This window comes from Manacus vitellinus, unplaced genomic scaffold (assembly GCF_001715985.3).
Source record: "Manacus vitellinus isolate BGI_N305 unplaced genomic scaffold, ASM171598v3 scaffold_47_pilon, whole genome shotgun sequence".
In the NCBI taxonomy this organism is placed as follows: domain Eukaryota; kingdom Metazoa; phylum Chordata; class Aves; order Passeriformes; family Pipridae; genus Manacus; species Manacus vitellinus.
The window spans coordinates 1,378,055-1,395,785 of record NW_021940585.1 but is presented as its reverse complement, the minus strand read 5'-3'; the positions used below and the strand labels follow the sequence as shown (position 1 = coordinate 1,395,785).

Here is a 17,731-nt window from a genome sequence, read left to right as displayed (position 1 = left end):
GCAGGGACACCTTCCACTAGCCCAGGTTGCTCAGAACCCCATTCAAAGATTTTAGGTGGTATTAGAACAAAGTTACATCATTCCCTCTTCTCAGGTAGTGGAGATACTGAGAAGAGCAGAGCAGTTCCCCATCAGAAGGCAGCCAGAGTCACACTCAGCCTTTCTGAGCTCTTCATTGTGCCCACAGCACTGAGGAGCTTTGCAGTGCTCCTGGCTGTGGGATTCACTGTCAGCAGCCTCATGGCACATGTGGAAAGAGAAAAGCCCCAGGAAGAGGTGGAATCATGGAATTATTGGAGTGGCACTGGGAGCAGTGGGAGGGCACTGGGAGCACTGAGGGGAGTCACCTCCCAGGTGGGGCAGCCCCAGGTGTGAACAACGAGGCCCTTCAGTGAGCTCTGGTTTCGTGGGATGTTTTCAATTATGTGGCTGGATTCTGTGAGAGTGAACAAATTTATTAGCACGTATAACTGGAAAGGAGTCCATGCTGCCTCTCGAGCGTGGTGCAAACAAGAGTTTGCACACGAAAGGGGAAGGTCAGGCAAACCTTTCCGTCCTGACGTAGCTTCTTCCAGGGTAGTAGTGATGCTTTTCTGCTTGGATCTGCCCTTTGGCGGGTTTGGTCCTCACACACTGACTCCTTTTGCGAGTCCCCACCGCCACCCTGTGGTGGTTTGGCGAGAACTGGAAGGGCACAGGTAAAAGCCAAGCGCTTTTTGTGTGTTGTTATGACACATCAAACACAATTTTTAAGAAGTCAGACATAACACCATCACTTAACGTTCCTGTGTCCCGCAAAACCTTTCAGAAACACGCGAGTTCTCACCACCCACTGACACAAACACTCACTGGGCTTGAACGCCTGGCAGAGCACAAGCACATGAGAGAAAGGATTGTTATGTTTGGGATTCCCAGTTGCTGAATGTGAGTGAAGTGCCTCTGAGAAAAATCAAGCGTTTCTGAGGACACGTACTTGCGTGGAAAAAAAAGTATGTGTCCTCAGGAAAAAAAACATCACTGAAACTTGGTGGAAAAAAAATCACTGAAACTCGGTCATCTCATCATAAAATGCACCCACAAAGAGAACTTAATACACATAGACAAAGTGCAGTCAGGACTACACCCCCCCAGTTCTTCACCTGGACTTATCTGCTTTGCATTAAACATTTCTAGGTATTAATATTTGCATTATTGGAGAATTTATACGTCTGTGCAGCTCCATGCCTCAAAAAAACACTAGCTCACCTGAGCCTCAGGTCTAAGATGCTGGGGAAGCATTTGGCAGCAAAAACTCTGTAACAAGTATAACTGGCACTTTCCTTATGGCTCAGAGAGGTAAAGCAATCCTACATGGAAGCACTGACATCTAGTAAGGAATCAGACTTCAAACCATGTTACAGAGTGAGCAGCTGAGCAATGAACCCTGCTGCAAGTAAAAGCTCTCCAGGTGTCCCATTTTCCCACAGAATTCCCACTGTTCCTTCAAATAATGTAGGAAAGCTACTGTTGGAAGCCTGAGGCTCTTTTTATTCCTTTCCTAAAAGATTTCAAGTTTGCACAGCAAACCCAAGGCCTGTTTTAGAGGGTCTGGGGGGGATATACTTTTTTCAGTGGAATCAGATGTGTGCTGTTCCCTTTGGAGGGGGTGCAGGAGGACCCCTGTGAGGGGTTGTAGAGGCATGGACTCCTTTCTTCTCTGGGGTTCAGGGCAAAGGGTGAAGCCTTTGTACAATTTTCTCAAAGTTAGGTGTGATGTCAGCCTGAGCAGTGATCTGTAGAGAAGCCAGTGAAATGATTTCTCCTGCCAACGTCCCCTAAAACTGCTAGAGAAGAAAAAAGAAGCTCATTCATTCAACACCCCACTCACAACCTCCCTCCTAAAAAAATACTCTGTTCACCCTTAATCCTTCCATTTTCAAAGCTGTATGGCAGCAATGTCGGGGTGAAAGGATAAAGAGTTTGCTTTGGAGTTGGAGGGGGAAATAAACCATAGAGGGCTTGCAAGTCTCCTTGCAAGGACTGAGAAACCTGAAAACAGGGAGAGGGAACATACTTCCTGCATCCTGAGTTTTTCAGCCAATGAAAAACTGGTTGAGCCCCAGCAGCACCCAAGCCCCTCACAGCCACTGGCTCCCCCACCAGCGGGACCAGGGAGGGAGTGGGAAGGGTAAAAGCTGGAAAACTGATGGGTTGAGATAAAGACAATTTAACATGGAAAGCAAAGGCAGCACACGGAAGCACAGCAAACCCAGGAATCCACTCCCTGCTTCCCATGGGCAGGCAGGTGTTCAGCCACCTCCAGGAGAGCAGGGCCCCATCATGTGTGATGGTGACTTGGGAAGACAAACACCATCACCCCAAACATACCCCCCGAGTTCTTCTTCCCCCACTTAATACACTGAGCACGATGTCCTGTGGTCTGGAATATCCCTTTGGTCAGTTTGGGCCATCTGTCCTGGCTCTGTCTCCTCCCAACCTCCCATGCACCCCCAGCCCCCTCGCCAGTATGAAAAGCAGAAAAGGCCTTGGCTCTCTGTGATCACTGCTCAGCAATAACAAAACCATCTCCATTATCATCCCTGTGTTCAGCACAAATCCAAACCACAGCCCCATGCCAGCCCCTGGGAAGGACATTAACTCTGCCCCAGCCAAACCCAGCCCAGAAACCTTTTGCTCTTTTGTCAGACATGCCAATATGAGAGACTCCTGCAACTCATCTGTGACACATCTCCTGGGGGTTATTTCTTTTACAACTATTGCCTCTTTTTACTTTTACCTTTCAAGATTTGTTCTTGTTTTCTTGGGCTTTTTGATGCATACAGAATGAGAAAGAAAACCCATGTCAAAGGCAGCCACCTGAGGTAGTGGCCAATCAAGTTAATGTCCAGTGACCTGCCCTGGCTTGTGATATACAGCACATGTAAATAAAAACACACTAGATCAGGGTTTTTTTCTGGCCTATATTGTTTATTGTTCAGAATTGCTTTACAAGGGATAGTAGGAAGATGAATTAAGAACATAAGGTTGGCTACTCCTTCTTCACCTCCTTCACAGGAGGTTCCATTCGAGGACGTTTTCCATGTCGGTGTCCTCTTTGTCTTGGGAAGCTTGAGCTGGTTTGTTTGAATTGTCTTTGTACAGTCACTTTTGCTTTCCTCTTCCTCTTACCATTTCTTGTTTTGGGTTTGAAAATCACAGAATCTGCTTTCACAGGCTCATCTCTCACACCTGGAGACCTTGGCCGTGAATGGAGTTTTCTGTGCGGGGGTGAAACAAAACAAAACAAAGCAAAACAAAAAAAAAGGAACTTAATTCAAAATACTCACTCTTCTCTGTTGTTTTCCACCCAAATTTGGTTTGGGTTTTTATTTTTTTCCCCTCCTCATATGGTTATGTCAAAGCTTGTTTCAGCTTGCTGCCAGTGATGGAATCATTGACTGCTGCCCCTGGAAGAACTTGGTAATGTAAAAGTTTCTGCTGATGAGGTAGAACAGCTGCTGCTCTGTGAGTGCAAACCCACCCAGGAAAGGTCAGGTTATCTCCACTCTCTTGTGTCACTTGAACTGCCAGAGCCATGGATGGATTTAGGAGGGTGACACTGGCCTCTGCTGGTACAGAACGCACACAGCTGGCACTCCTCTGCACTGACATGCAGCTGGAATCGTTTTTGTTGCAGGAAGAAGCAAAAAGAGCAGGTCTGAATGGCTGCAGTGTAGTACCAGCCACGGAGAAAACACGATTCAGCCTGAAGAGCAGAGCTCAGTTTTGAAATGCCACCTCAGCCTAAATTCACTGCTCATCTGTCAGTTTGTGCAGGATGACAAATGCTGGGACTGCAGCTGACACAGAGGGGTGTTCTGTTGGCCAGATGTCTGAGAAACCTCTGGCACAGCCCTCTGCTCTGACCAAGGCCAGTGACCACACTGGAGAAAAGTCATTTCTGAAAGCTTCTAAACTTGGCCCCTGGGAAGGTGACTCAGTGCCACGACTCTGGGAGAGGCTCTGGCAGCATCACCCACAGACACCTGTAATACAGCCTCCTGCCCAAGGGATTTTGGGAGACGAGAAACATCAGGTTTTCTTTTCTAAAGAACCCCCAAAACGTGTGTCCCCGTTTGTTACTCTCTGCCCTGATTTTAAAGAGGAGGGTGGTTGGAGGGGTATCACAGTGGCGTTTCGTGTTCTCAGTTTTCTCATTTTTCTCCAGCTGCCTGTTCCCTCGGGACTCCCCTCATTTCCAGATCCTCATCCCTGCCTGCCACATCCTCCCCCTGGCAGTTCCCTCAGGCTTCTCTCTTTTCACACTCAGCTTTGTGACTGGGGGGGAGGCTGCCCGTGCTCCAGAGGGACTCCCTGTGCCCAGGGCTCCTCTGCCCTCCTGGATTCCCCAGCACCTCACACTCCACAGCCTCAGACCTGAGCAGATATCAACTTATCTGCTCTCAAACTCCTTTTAATTCTCCCACAGAGGTCCCTGTGCTGTTGGCTCAGGATGATGGGTTTGGCCTGTTCTTGTCCCTCGGGTGCTATTTTCTTGCTTACTGAATTTGAGATTTTTAGACCATCTGTGGGATGGATTCTGGGTTTTGTTTTGATTTCTCTATAAGATTTTACAAACACAATGCACCCTTACATTTAATTTCTAGCAAATGTACCTAAAGGAAGGACTAAGTAAATAAAACAGACTCCTCCCTCTCCAGCTGAGAAAGCAGCCTGGCTCTTTGAGATGACTAAATTGAAGGTGTTCAAAATGGGCATAAAATAACAGCCTTGACTTTTCCAGTAATTTGCTCAATTAGAATCAATTAAGTTGTTAAAGAAAGAATGTTGGAGACTGATTTCTATTGGGAAATAAATTTCTTCAGCCTTCTTCAGTCAGGAATCACAAGGGCAGCTTTCCACCTCATCCTTTAATTATATTTATTTTTTTATATGTACTTATGGTTTCCCCAAAAAGAGCTCAGAGTCCTCTTTTCAGTCATATGCTGGAGTTTTATTTTAAATAATCTTACTGTAAGCACAGATCCCCTTTGTGAAAGCCCACCCAAATTAAGCCACTTAAAAATTAATTACCACTTTTATTCTCCACAACTACCTGTGCATACTTATTTCATTATAAATCACAAGTTCAAAATATTACATTTCTGTGGAATACTCACAGTTCCCAGGTCGGTTTGCCACTTTGGAAGTCATTCCCAGCCTAGAGGCAGAAGAACATTTACAAACAGGTACCATGAATCTTCAGTAGACTTATGAACAAAAGCCTCCCCAGAGGAGAATTGCTTGTGTACTGCTGTAACTGCTGTCAGTCCAAAAGTAATTCGATGGCAGATGTAGGAACACATCCCACAAAACACTGTTAGCACCTGTATTTAAAGTGTTAACACCAGGTTGGGAAGTGAGGGGACCACGTTCAACAGAAGTGTGATCTGGGTTTGCCAGACCATGTCTAAAGAGCTGTCTGCTTCTGTAATGGCAGAAAATGTGTCTGAGAAATAAATTAAGCCTTATTCAATTTAGCCCCGCTGAAGGAGATGTAAATTGATATTTATTTCCCTTTCTGCTTTTTACAAATGGCTTTTCTTACAAAGGGTTTAAATAAAAGTCTTTGTTACCTGGCCTAGGAGCTGGTTGGCATTTAAAGAATCAGCAGAAACACCTGTCTGATGGCATGTTAGGGAGGTGTGTCCCTCTGATTCCAGCAGTGCTGTTCTAATACCTGTGTATAATTAGAACAATCAAAACAGGTTTTAGCCAAACAAAAGAAATTTTGGGGGTTCTCACCAATTGTAAAAACATGTACAAGATTAATGGGTGAACATGGACTTGAAAACGGGTCAATATGGTGCTGAACTGGGAGCATGAGGCTCTAAATGTTCAGCAGTGGAAGCAGTTTCTAATATGCCACAAATAACTACAGTTCTGACATTTAACTGAAGATGTCGAGGCTGTGCCTCCACTCTCCTGTCTCACAGTGACAGGTTGGGTCAGTCCTGCCTCAGCCACGGGCAAACCCATCTGTGGGATTGTTTTTGCTCAAGGACCTGGGTCCACTGGGTGGACAGAGCAGAGGGACAGGGAGACACCACGTGAACCTTGATGGGACTTGATTCCTGGGAGAGAACAGTCTGTAATGTTGGACTGTCTGATGTTGGCTGCTGAATGACACTGCCCCTGTGTCCACTGCCATGGGCAAAGAGCAGGGACTGCTCCAGAGACACCAGCCATGGGCTCCTGATGCACTTTACACCCATCAGCCTGCCCTCCTGGCCTGGCAGAGCTCTGGGGTGGATAGAACCCACAGCCATGGGCTGAATGAACCCCACAGGTACCTTGGAGGGATGGCCACTGACCATGGAAACAACATGACCCAGATGGTTTAGAGTAAGGGCTGGAAAACATCCAGGAGGGGCATGGCCAGGACCCTGGGGTTAGTCTGTACCACCTCACACCATGCACAAGGTGATGCCTTACGATCCATAAGTATATAGATTTTAATGTAGCTTTTAGCACTTTTTAGTAATTTTAGGACGGAGCTTTTAACTAAATACTTTTGTACCAAACTCCAAAATACTGCTTACGTTTCTAGTCAAGGATTTCAGTAAATAGAGATCTTTAGCAAGCTAAAGGACATCTAGTCTGCAGAGAGTGTACAAGGACAAGATATAACCAGTGCATTCGTTGATATAACTGTAGTCAAAGCTGTTCAGAAAGCTCAGAATCCTCGAAATTGTTCTGAGCAGGACAGAACATCATGAGGAAGAGGAAGATGGAGGAAGAAAGAGGAAGGTAGAGGAAGGTAGAAGACCATCCACCCAATTCAGGGAGGTGGGCCTGAGGGAGTGCCTGAAGGAGGTCCTGGGGGATGAGCAATTTTATGGATGGGTGTATCCCTTTGGATATGATAATTAGCTAGTGTCATAGAATTGTAGAAGCTATCCTGTGTGCTTGTGCAAAAATGTATTTTATGCACCTTAAGGTGCTTCAATTAAAGACCAGCTCTCTACCTTTCTATACTAAAATTGTCCAGAGAATTTTTCTTTGATTTTAGGCAACAAAGAGCCGGGGGGGGACCCTTCCAGTCAGGGCAGTGGCACAGAGAGTGGTCAGGGTGGTGCCAGGCTCTGCCTGGGGATCGTTTGCCTGCTTTGTACACTCTGCTATTTAATATTGTTGCTGCTACTGTTTGTTTCTTAGTTCATTGCTGTTCCTAGTAAATTGTTCTTATCTCAGTCCGTGATCTTTACCTTTTGTGCCTCCAGTTCTCCTCTCCATCCTGCTGCAGGGGGAGAGGGATGAGGATGGGGAGTGAGCAAGTTTGGAGTGTTTCAGTGGGAGCACTAAATTGGGGAATACCACACCTAAATCACAGCAAAGGGAAAAATGCTTCCTGGGTTTTTTCTTTTCTTTTTTTTTTTGTCTTTGCATGAGACAAGTCCTTTCCTATTCAGGGTAGACTGAGGTATTAATTAGAACTGGTGACACAGTCATTTTGTTCCATCCAGTTTCTGCTCTCAGAAGATCAGGTGTGATGTTCTGAATTTACAAATGTGGGGTTAACACTTACAATTGTCACAGTAACTTCTTCCACAGCAGGGAATTACATCTGCATCAGTCATTATCTCTCTACAAAGGACACATAACAGCTTATCTGGAATGGGAGCTGGGGAGGAGGAGGAGGAGGAAGAGGAGGAAGAAGTTGGCTCCTCTTGTAAAAGGGGAGGCTTTTCCTTCTTTTCTCTGGCATAAGCTTCCCTGAAGGGGGGTGGGGAGAGGGGAAGGAAAAAGACAAAAATTAAAGGTGTATAAAGGAAAACTTTTCCATGCTTTGGGTTTTATCAAAGTAAAATAACGGATGGAATTCTTCTCAGTCCACTTTAACCCCCTAAACTGCAGGCATTTAGTTTAATCTGCTTTTTTGTAGCCTTAATACGAGAAGGGGGAGGGCAAAACAATTTTCCTTCTGCAAAACTCTCCCATCGTTGCATCAACTAAAAAATGAGCTCAGAGTAGAAAAATAACTTTTTGACAGCTAGAAATGAGATGAAATGAATTCCACCTTCCCTTTGCTAGAGGGTAAATTACAGACTCATGATAAAGCTGGTCTCTGGGTAAATACATTTTATAAATAGGAGAAGTTTGTGTTAAAGCTTCTACCAAAGGAGATTCAAGACAGACAAACAGAAGGGCTTAAAATGCATAAGCATACCCATAATGACAGATCAGAGAATCATAGAATGTTTTGTGTTGGAAGGGACCTTGGAGACCATTTAGTTCCCCCTGCCATGGGGGTGACACCTTCCACCAGCCCAGGTTGCTCCAAGTCCTGTCCAACCTGGCCTTGGACACTTCCAGGGCTGGGGCAGCCACAGCTTCCCTGGGCAGCCTGTACCAGGGCTTCAGCACCCTCCCAGGGAAGAATTCCTTCCCAATATCCCACCTAACCCTGCCCTCTGTTGGTTTAAAACCACTGTCCCTTGTTCTGTCCCTGTCTGCCCGTATCAAAAGTCCTTCTCCCTCCTTTTTGCTGCCACTGTGGTGACACTGGCACTCAGATGTTTCCACGTGGTTTCCCCTTGTTCTCTTCTGGATCAGTCCAGTGAATTCCACACTTACACATTAATAATTGGTATGGCATATTTTCCCTTGGGGGTGATCATTATTCCCTTTGCACTGGGGTCCTTCACCTCCACCATGAAACTTGCTGGAATCCCTGAGCTCCTTTTGATCCTGGGAACACCCTCAATGTGTTTGTTCTGCTGAGAGAAGAAATGCAGACGCAGCTGATCTAAAAAACCCACACTTAGAATGATGTTTCAATGATTATTTGAAGTGGCAAAACCTTTAATCCTCTCCTTCCACCTAACGGAGGGGCTGCTCCATCAAAATACTTATTTCCCAGAGTCAGTATGGGAATAATCATGGCTATATAATGAATTTGCCAGGATGTTCCAGAGGCTGAAGCAGTGTTTTGAACTCAGTTGACATCCTTGGACTTAATTGCAGGTGAAATACCCCTTGGCTCAGAGAAGGGACACAAACCCACCCCTCCTCCAGGGCTCTGAATCAGTCACTGGGGAAAACTTCTGTTCCCCATCTACAGCTGAGGCTGAATTCATCCCCCAGGCACACACATTTAAACATTAAAGGGTGTGAATACTCAGCCAGAGCCTTGTGCAGTGAAAACACACAAATATTCAATAGATGGAGTCAACAGAAACATTGTGTTTTTTAAACAGAATACCCAATACCATGAATTGTCATTGAAAAGAGTTTAAACCATCAAAATTTTCAGAATATTTATAAATATATGTATATTTCAATATATAAAAATATGTGTCTCTCACAGAGAGAGATCTACAGGCATATTTAATGTCTATGACCCGGGAAAAAGGAAATTTTGCATTGATAACTTCAGGTCTCCCTTGAATTTTGAAGAGTGTTACAACATTGGCACATAACCTTTGTATTTCACCCCAAGAGTGTTGGATCCCAAAATATAATATCTGCAGAGAGAGATTTGAGGGATCTTTGCAAAAAGCCATGGGCTACAGAAGCTGGGAAAAACCCTCTTCACTGACCTCATCCCTGTGGATTTTTCCTGCCTTCTCCAGCAGGATGTGAGGAGACTCTTTGCATGATGTTATCACATGCCCTGCCCAAGCCAGAGAGTCAGCACCCTGATCTCACCAAACCTGTGCAGAAGACCTTTTGTGCTTTCTCTCTCCCTTTGTGTTCCCTTAATCCTTGCATTCTGTAAACTCAAATGCCTTTTTTCCCCCCTGTAATTCCCCCAAGATAAAATGGGTTTTCCCCTGTGATGTATGTGTAAAACCCCAGATTTATTAACCTGGGTTTTCCCCTTATGTCATCCCCTAAAAACCCCTATTTGTAATAGTTGTAATAGTTACAACCCTCTGCTGAATATGTAGACCCCAAACCCTTTCAATATGAACTTGTAAGTCCAACAAAGCATTGCAGTTTCTTGCCCCCAGGCTGGGATCATCTCAGCATTATTGACCTCCACACAAGAGAAACAATCCTTCATGGTCTATTCCAGTGTGTTTGTGGCATAATTGCCAAGGTAAAAAAACTTATAAAAACTGCATTAAGCCCAGAAGTTCTCCCCGGTCTTACCCCTGTGTTTGGGCACTTCTTCTTCCAGTGACCTTGTTGTCCGCATTTGAAGCAAGTGATGGGTGGTGGGAGTGGACCCAAGGGTACCTTCAGGTAACTGCAGGTTTTTTGGGGGGAAAAAAAGGAAAAGGCTTGCACGTGTCTCCCTTTTCAAAACCTCTCTACGATTCTTCCGTCGCCCTCGACGACCGGGTTTGACACAATCCACACTCACTTGCTGGGGTCGTAGTAAGAGCAGGACTGCATCATCATGACTCTGATCTTTTCCTCTTCAGGAACGTTGGTCTCAGCCAGGCTGGGGCTCTGCACAGCAGAGAAGGGTTGGACACACACCTCAGGAACGAGTTTGAGCCCCCCCAGCCAAAGATGACCCCACTCACACCAGCCCTGGGAAGAGCAGCCCTGTGCCGGCTCTGGTTGGATGAAACAGCTGCTTGTATAAAACAGAGCTGTCCTGAGGGTCTCCTGGGGAGTCCTTGCACCATCCCACGATGTTTCTGAGCCTGGGAACCCACCTGGAAAGAGCAGGCTGGGGCACTGAGAGCCTTGGGCCCTGTTTGTACCTGGCAGCAAGTCTTGGGTAACCAGCCCAATCTGCTTCCAAGAGGACTGAGGGTATGTGTTGAAAAAGTTGTACTATCCAGTATCTTTAAAACTGATTTTTAAGCTCCAGACTATTGGCAGAAGGTCTCTGCTGCACTTGGAGTTGGGAAAGATGGGTGCAAGCAGCACTGTTTACATTTTGCAGCATTAGGAGGACACCCCATTGCAGAGGCAGGGCAGCTGGTTTGGCTTGCTGAAATTCAGCTTCAGACACAGGAGCATTAAAAGGAAACAAGCTTTTCATAACTGCTCAGCAAGCCAGAGGTTCTTTTCAGCAGCCTGACCATGGTGTGCTGCAGGCAGTCCAACTCCACAGTCCCCAGCTTCTTCTATTCAGTCATTTAACTGCAGAAAACACAATCTGCAGGTTTTTGCAGTCGAGATGGTCTTTTTCACATCCACCTTGTGATAGAAACCCTCTGCACAACCAGATCTTCAGATTATTGAAGCCAGCTGATTTTTTTTTTCTAAGTAATATTTGTTCAAATGATTTTATTACACACTAGTCCAGATACAAGCAGGGCCTAAGGGAGTAAATGAGTGGTTTGGACCTTCAAGCACCCAACCACTCAGGGTTTTGCTTTTATTCACACAACAAACCAAGTAAGGCCAACAGTTTATTTTGTGGTTGTTCCATGGACAGTGTTTTCTCCAAATAACATAACCCAGACCGACATCTATGAAACAATTTCCATTAACATTTAAAAAAAAGAAGTTATAGACACTTGAGTAATTTGTTTGAATCGAAATGGTTCACAAAACACATCCAAGCCCCCCAGAACCACTCCTAGAATAGACCAAAATTCAAATATGGCATTTGGTGCAGAGCAATAATAGAACACAAAATGTTTTAGAGCACGTTGCCCCCGTGCTGAGCCAGTCTGCAAACCATCACAAGAGTAAAACTTCACAGGAGTTTACAGAGGCAACAACATCTTTAAGGACAGCACTAGTGAAGACCAATTTCTTTTGGTGGCTGCCTTCCAAACTGATTTTTATTTTTTCCTTCTGGCCAATGTACATAGTGTGATTTCTGCAGTGGAGGAGGGAAGACATTACCAGTGGGAAGGGATTTCTTTTTTTAGGAAATGAATTCCAGCCTTTATTATCAGAAGAAAGGACTTGCTGCTGTGTTAGTTTTCAGCACAAAAATAATGAATTGAAATAGTCAACAGCTGCTGAAGTGCTTCTTCTTTGTGTCTTGAAGGTGAGTGATACTGCAGCATTATGTTGGGGCTGATAAGGTGCTCCCCTTCTATCTTCCCAAACTGGGAACTTCTCCCAGGATAGTACTCATACATACATTTTAAACTTAAAATGCTTAAAATAAATACTTAAAATTACTAAAAATAAAGTTTTGTTCTCATTACAACAGTTATCCAGCTATAGAACACAGTGTAAGATTTAAAATTATGAAGCAAACATATTTTTTCTTTTAGTATTAGAGAATAATATCTCTACCTCAACAAGCTGGGCCAGAGGAAGAGGTACAGAAGGGTCAGCAATCTGTTCAAAAAAATTAAACACATATTCAAGTTCTGCAACCAAAACATGGCAATAGTTAACCCCCACAGTGGTCTGAAAGTCTGCACTACAGCCTCTGCCACTGAAAAAGGCCTTTCCACCCTAGTGCCATGGGTGTTTCTTCAAAACAAAGTCCAACCTCATGACAGATTAGGAAAGCCCCTGAAAAGAAGCTGAGAGAAACAAACCTGCCTGAGATCAACTTATTGCTCAGAACATCTGGGGAGGGGCCCTTGTCAAATGCTCACAACTGTGCACAAGTTGAAGGGGTAAGAAAGGTGTCAATTTTCAGCTAAAAAGGATATAAAGACCATTGAAGTCTATTTGATAAGGAAACATCACTACAGGAAACTTATTTTCAGTGCAATTAGTGCCTCATCACCTATAAATGCAGGTGGAGATGCTTTTCTGAGCACAGTGGAGCTGTTTGGCACCATCAGGCACGGGCGTAGCAGCCCTGAAACGTGACCTCTGCCCTCCTGGCAATCAGTCCAGAGGTGCCAAACTCACCAGATCCCACAGAATCCAAAGGAAAACACCAGCTCTGAACATCAACCATTACTGTAAGGCACCACTTCGCCTAGAGAAAACCCCAGCTGCTCAAACTACTGCAGTGAAGGTGTTTGCCATGAGAGAGTAGCCTACAAAACCAGAGGAGACTGGTTTCATGTCTTTTATTAGACCACAGGCAATATCACCCACATTGGCCTGAGAAGTGTGAGAATTTAGTATTATTCTCCTTGCTATCAGACCAGACACAATTTTTTACTGATGATGAATTGATGGCCCTCTATTTTTTCTCCATTGCAGCCATACATAACCCAGACTGACATCTGTGAAACAATTTCCATTAACATTTAAAAAAAAGAAGTTATAGACACTTGAGTAATCTGTTTGAATCAAAATGGTTTGCAAAACACATCCAAGCCCCCCAAACCACTACTAGAATAGACCAAAATCCCTCCCAGATGCCAACTGGAACATCTGGCAGGAATGCAGTCCCCAGGTCTGGTTAGGACTGAGCTGCAGTGCTCTTGGGGAACTGTGCAAATGATGGCTTGGCTCAGGTTTTACTGAAAAAAAAACTGTGCTGAGTCAAATCAGCTGCATTTACAACATATACTAAATTTGACTGGAAAATACATCAAGGCTTGGAAAATTAGTACAAGGGTTTGTATTAATTGTTTAGAATTAAGTGTAGAGAAAGGTTGTGGGTTTACATACTGCTTTTGGTGTTCCCTTGGCTGGGTTTTTTTGACATCTGGAAGAAGAAATAAAGGTGATCAGAACTTAAAGCAAAGCACTCCCAGCCAGCACAGAGCAGTGAAACCAGACCCTAAAACCAAAGCCATGTTTGTGAGCACAACCCTGAGGCATCAAGAGTGCCCGAAAGCACTGAAGCAATGACAGGCAGGGCCACACAGAAATTCAGGGGGTTTTGCTTGGATTTGCTTCCTGGGGACCAGGATGCTGCAGTCCTGTTTGTTTGGGACACGCTGTGACTCCTCAGGGCACTTTATTTATTGAGAATCAACACCAGAAAGACATGGCAGAGTTGTCAGCTGATAATATCTCCTCACTGTGGGCAGAGGCACCTCTTTCAGAAGGATGGACTTTAGGTGGTGCTGGTGGAGCTGAACCAGAGCTGGTGTGAATGAACACAGAAAGGACAACAATAATCCTGTAGTCAGGATTGCACCTGAATATCTGTAATTCTAACCAGTACCACTGATTCTCTGTCCAGAATTAAAACTTGGAACACAGGGATCAGCTCAGGGTACTGTCCTGGCTTTTGGCCAGGACAGGGTTAGTTTTTTGAAGAAACCAGGAGGGGCTGTGACCAGGGCCCAGAGGTTATTCTGTCCCCCCTCAGGTCATTGCCAGGGCAGGGAGAAGGGACTCTATTCCAGGGGGAAGGGGTTCCATCCAGCTGAGCAAACGTGGTGTCCAGTATTGTCTATTATCTGGGGTTTTTTTCCTGTGTGAATCATTACTTTTCTTACACCTTTTGTTATTAATATTGTTGCTGTTGCTGTTCATTTTCTCACCTCACTTCTCTTTCCTGTAAATTGTTCTTATCTCAACCTGTGATCTTTGCCTTTTGTTCCTCCCGTTGGAGTGGGGAGGGGGTGTTAGTGGGAGTACTAAATTGGAGAATATCATTCCTAAACCCCAACAGGTACAAACAGACACAGAAAGATAACCTGTAACATTTGGTAACATGCTAAATTGTTTTTATGAATTTCAGTATTGGAAGGGAGTAACTATTCCTTCGTTGCACTCACACAAAAACCAGTGCAGTTTAGGGTATGGTTCTTTTTCTCTTGCCTGAAATGAACACTGTCTTTAGGAAACTAAAAGGAATTAATTATGGATGAATATCCTTGTTTGCACAGGTCACCAGCTGGCAACCCTTGGTGTTTTATCTACAGCTAGTATGGGTGTGAGAATGAATACCTGCCATACCCTGCAGGGACTCCTGCAGGAGGTCTGACCCTTCCCCAAGTGCAGGAAAGAGTCAAACACTGATAATCAGACCCTTCTGAAAGGGGAACAAACTTTACCCTACAAGGTATATCTGCCTTTACTATAAAAGCAATAAAAGCATTCACATAGAATACAGAATCTCTCCATGTAGAGGGAACAGGATCTGTGACTTGGCTCTCAGCAAAATCAACCCCAAGAACAAACCCTATGGAATCATCTTAAAAGTCACCATTGCTGGAGTTTGAACTCCATGTCCCAGCAGGCCAAAAAATCTGGTGCCTTTGGGGCAGATACATTAAAATCTACTGCACAACAACACAAAACAACTGCAGCTTTAACATGTACAGTCTGAATTATCCATTGAAAAAGCTCACACACCGACACCCCTCACAAGGGATCCAGTGCTTCGTGGGTACTCACTTAGCTTCTGCTCTGCTGGCAGCTGTGCCTGCTCCAGCAGGGACTCTCCTCACGATCACCGAGGAATTCTTCAGGATCAGGGCATTGGCATCGGTGTATTCTCAAAAAAAACACAAGAAAAAAACCCCCATGAGAATGGAGATTCGTGGGAATGGGTATTAATATCCCTTTAGGGATCTGAAAGCAAAATTATAGGTGCAACATCGTGCTTTGATTGTCTCAACACACAGACAGAACCTTTGAAGAAATCTTCAGGTTTGATAATCAAACCAAAGTAACAAAATCTTTCTCTTTCTTTTTTTTTTTTTTAATAGTTTGAATGCCAACAGCACAATGCTCTCCAAGGGCACTAAAGGACAGTTGCTAATTCAGAAGGTTCTTTCCTGATCTGGCTTGAGTTGCTTTTGCTTCTGCTAGGCTACAGACCCAGCAGATCTTTGGAGAAAGGTGAGCCACAGCAGTCTCCCTAAAGTCAGATTAGCTTATCTGCAACCAAACAGGTACATGGTTAAAGTCTGAAACCTCTGCATCATCTTTTTCATGGCTTTAGCAGTTCACCTGCACTGCTGGTGCTCGGGACTGACAGACCACAGCTGTTCATTCCCATTGCTTTCAGCTTTCTCTGCCAGATTCAGAGAAATCTGCCCAGTTTGCTTTAATGTCATAGAAACACAGAATCACAGAATGCTTTGGGTCAAAAGGGATCTCAAAGATCATCTCGTTCCACCCCCTGCCATGGGCAGGGACAGCTTCCACTAGCCCAGGTTGCTTCAAATCCAGGTTGCTTGGACACTTCCAGGGATGGGGCAGCCACAGTTTCTCTGGGCAACCTGTGCCAGGGCCTCCCCACCCTCACAGGGAAGAATTCCTTCTCAATATCTCATCTAACCCTGCCCTCTGAGAGTTCAAAACCACTGCCCCTTGTCCTGTCACTATCTGGCTGTATTAACAAGTGCCTCTCCCTCTGCCCCTCCTGGCAATCAGTTTAGAAATGTCAAACTCATCAGATCCCACAGAATCCAAATAAAAAACCAGTTCCAAACATCAACCATTATTGTAACACACCACTTCATCTGGAAACAATCCCAGCTGTTAAAACTATTGCAGTAAAGGTGTTTGCCATGACAGAGTAGCCTATAAAACCTGAGATGGGAAAACCCTGCTTTTAATACGCCCTCTTGAGATACTGGGTCACTGCTTTGATGTGTCCCCACAGCCCTCTCCGTGCTGAAATATCCTCCCACATTTCATCATCATTTTACCTTGAGAAATTCCGGAAAACAAAAAAATTTATCATCACTCTATGTTGCACATCAATGTGCAAGGTGGGGATTGGTCTCTTCTCCCAGGCAGGTATCAGTAAGACAAGAGGGCTGGGTCTTAAGCTGTGCCAGGGGAGGTTTAGGTTGGATATTAGGAAGAAATTCTTTCCAGAGAGGGTGCTCAGCCATTGGAATGGGCTGCCCAGGGAAGGGGTGGATTCTCCATCCCTGGAGGTTTTTAAGATGAGACTGGATGTGGCATCAGTGCCATGGGCTGGGAACCACAGCAGTAGTGGATCAAGGGTTGGACTTGATGATCTGGGAGGTCCCTTCCAGCCCAGCTGATTCCATGATTCTCTGAATCCCATGTTTGGGTTTCCCACCCTGCTCAATCCCTGGAGTCACTCGCACTCCCAGTGTCACCCACCCCCCAGGCTGGGTGGGCCCCAGGGCGACTGTGTGGGGACCAGACACGTGCCCACCACCCCCAGGTACCTTCATTGGTCTGGGCATTGAGGATCTGCAGGTCACTGTTGGCCTCCTTCAGCCTCTTGCAGGCCATGATGCGATGCTTGAGCTCTGCCAGGGCGATGCTGGGGCCGGGGAAGGTGACCACGTCCGAGCTCAGCAGGGAGGAGAACTTGTAGTGCACGTGTGACATGGCCCTGCAGCCACACACACACACACAGAGCCAGGAGTGACCCCTCACTGGGGGCACTGGGGCACTGCCTCAGTGTTCCACCGAGGGAGTTTTGGGACACGAACCCAGGGCACAGCAGAACACCCCCCACCCCACACTGTGACCTCACGTGACCAAGGGCACTATGGAAAAATCATAGAGACATGGAGCCCCAGGATGGTGTGGGTTAGAGGGGACCTTACAGATCACCCAGGTCCACCCCCTGCCATGGACAGGGACACCTTGCACTAGCCCAGGTTGCTCCAAGCCCCATCCAACCTGGCCTTGGACACTTCCAGGGATGGGGAAGCCACAGCTTCTCTGGGCAACCTGTGCCAGGGCCTCCCCACCCTCCCAGGGAAGAATTTTTTTCTTAATATCTAATCTAACCCTGCCCTCGATGTCAGTTTAAAACCATTTCCCCTTGTCCTGCCACAATCTGCCTGTATTTAAAGTCCCTCTCCAGCCTTTTTATAAGCCCCCTTTAGGCACTGGAAGGCCACAATGAGTTCTTCTCTTCTCCACATTTAACAGACCCAGCTCTCTCCTGCCATGGCTCCCCTATGACCTGTTAGGGTGTAAGGCAAGGACAGCTGAACCTGGCTGTAGAGCTGAGAGG

General features: G+C 45.6%; 1 protein-coding gene across 1 annotated transcript; it reads right to left on the bottom strand.

Annotated features, from left to right (window-relative positions):
• Positions 1–15,167: 15,167 nt before the first annotated feature.
• Positions 15,168–17,184, bottom strand: LOC115307726 (E3 ubiquitin-protein ligase RBBP6-like). The gene is made up of 2 exons (XM_029962475.1): positions 16,929–17,184; positions 15,168–15,271 (listed from the first exon to the last, which is right to left on the bottom strand). Exons 1-2 carry the CDS (start codon positions 17,092–17,094, stop codon positions 15,168–15,170), a joined length of 270 nt encoding a protein of 89 aa, XP_029818335.1. The 5' UTR covers positions 17,095–17,184.
• Positions 17,185–17,731: the final 547 nt, after the last annotated feature.

What these genes read in the sequence shown, in the direction of transcription:
- LOC115307726 (XM_029962475.1), bottom strand. Translation starts at nt 17,094, where the DNA reads ATGTCACACGTGCACTACAAGTTCTCCTCCCTGCTGAGCTCGGACGTG. An exon ending in CAATGCCCAGACCAATGAAG is followed by an intron (nt 15,272 to 16,928) that starts GTACCTGGGGGT and finishes GTTTTTTTTGAG; the next exon opens with AATACACCGATGCCAATGCC.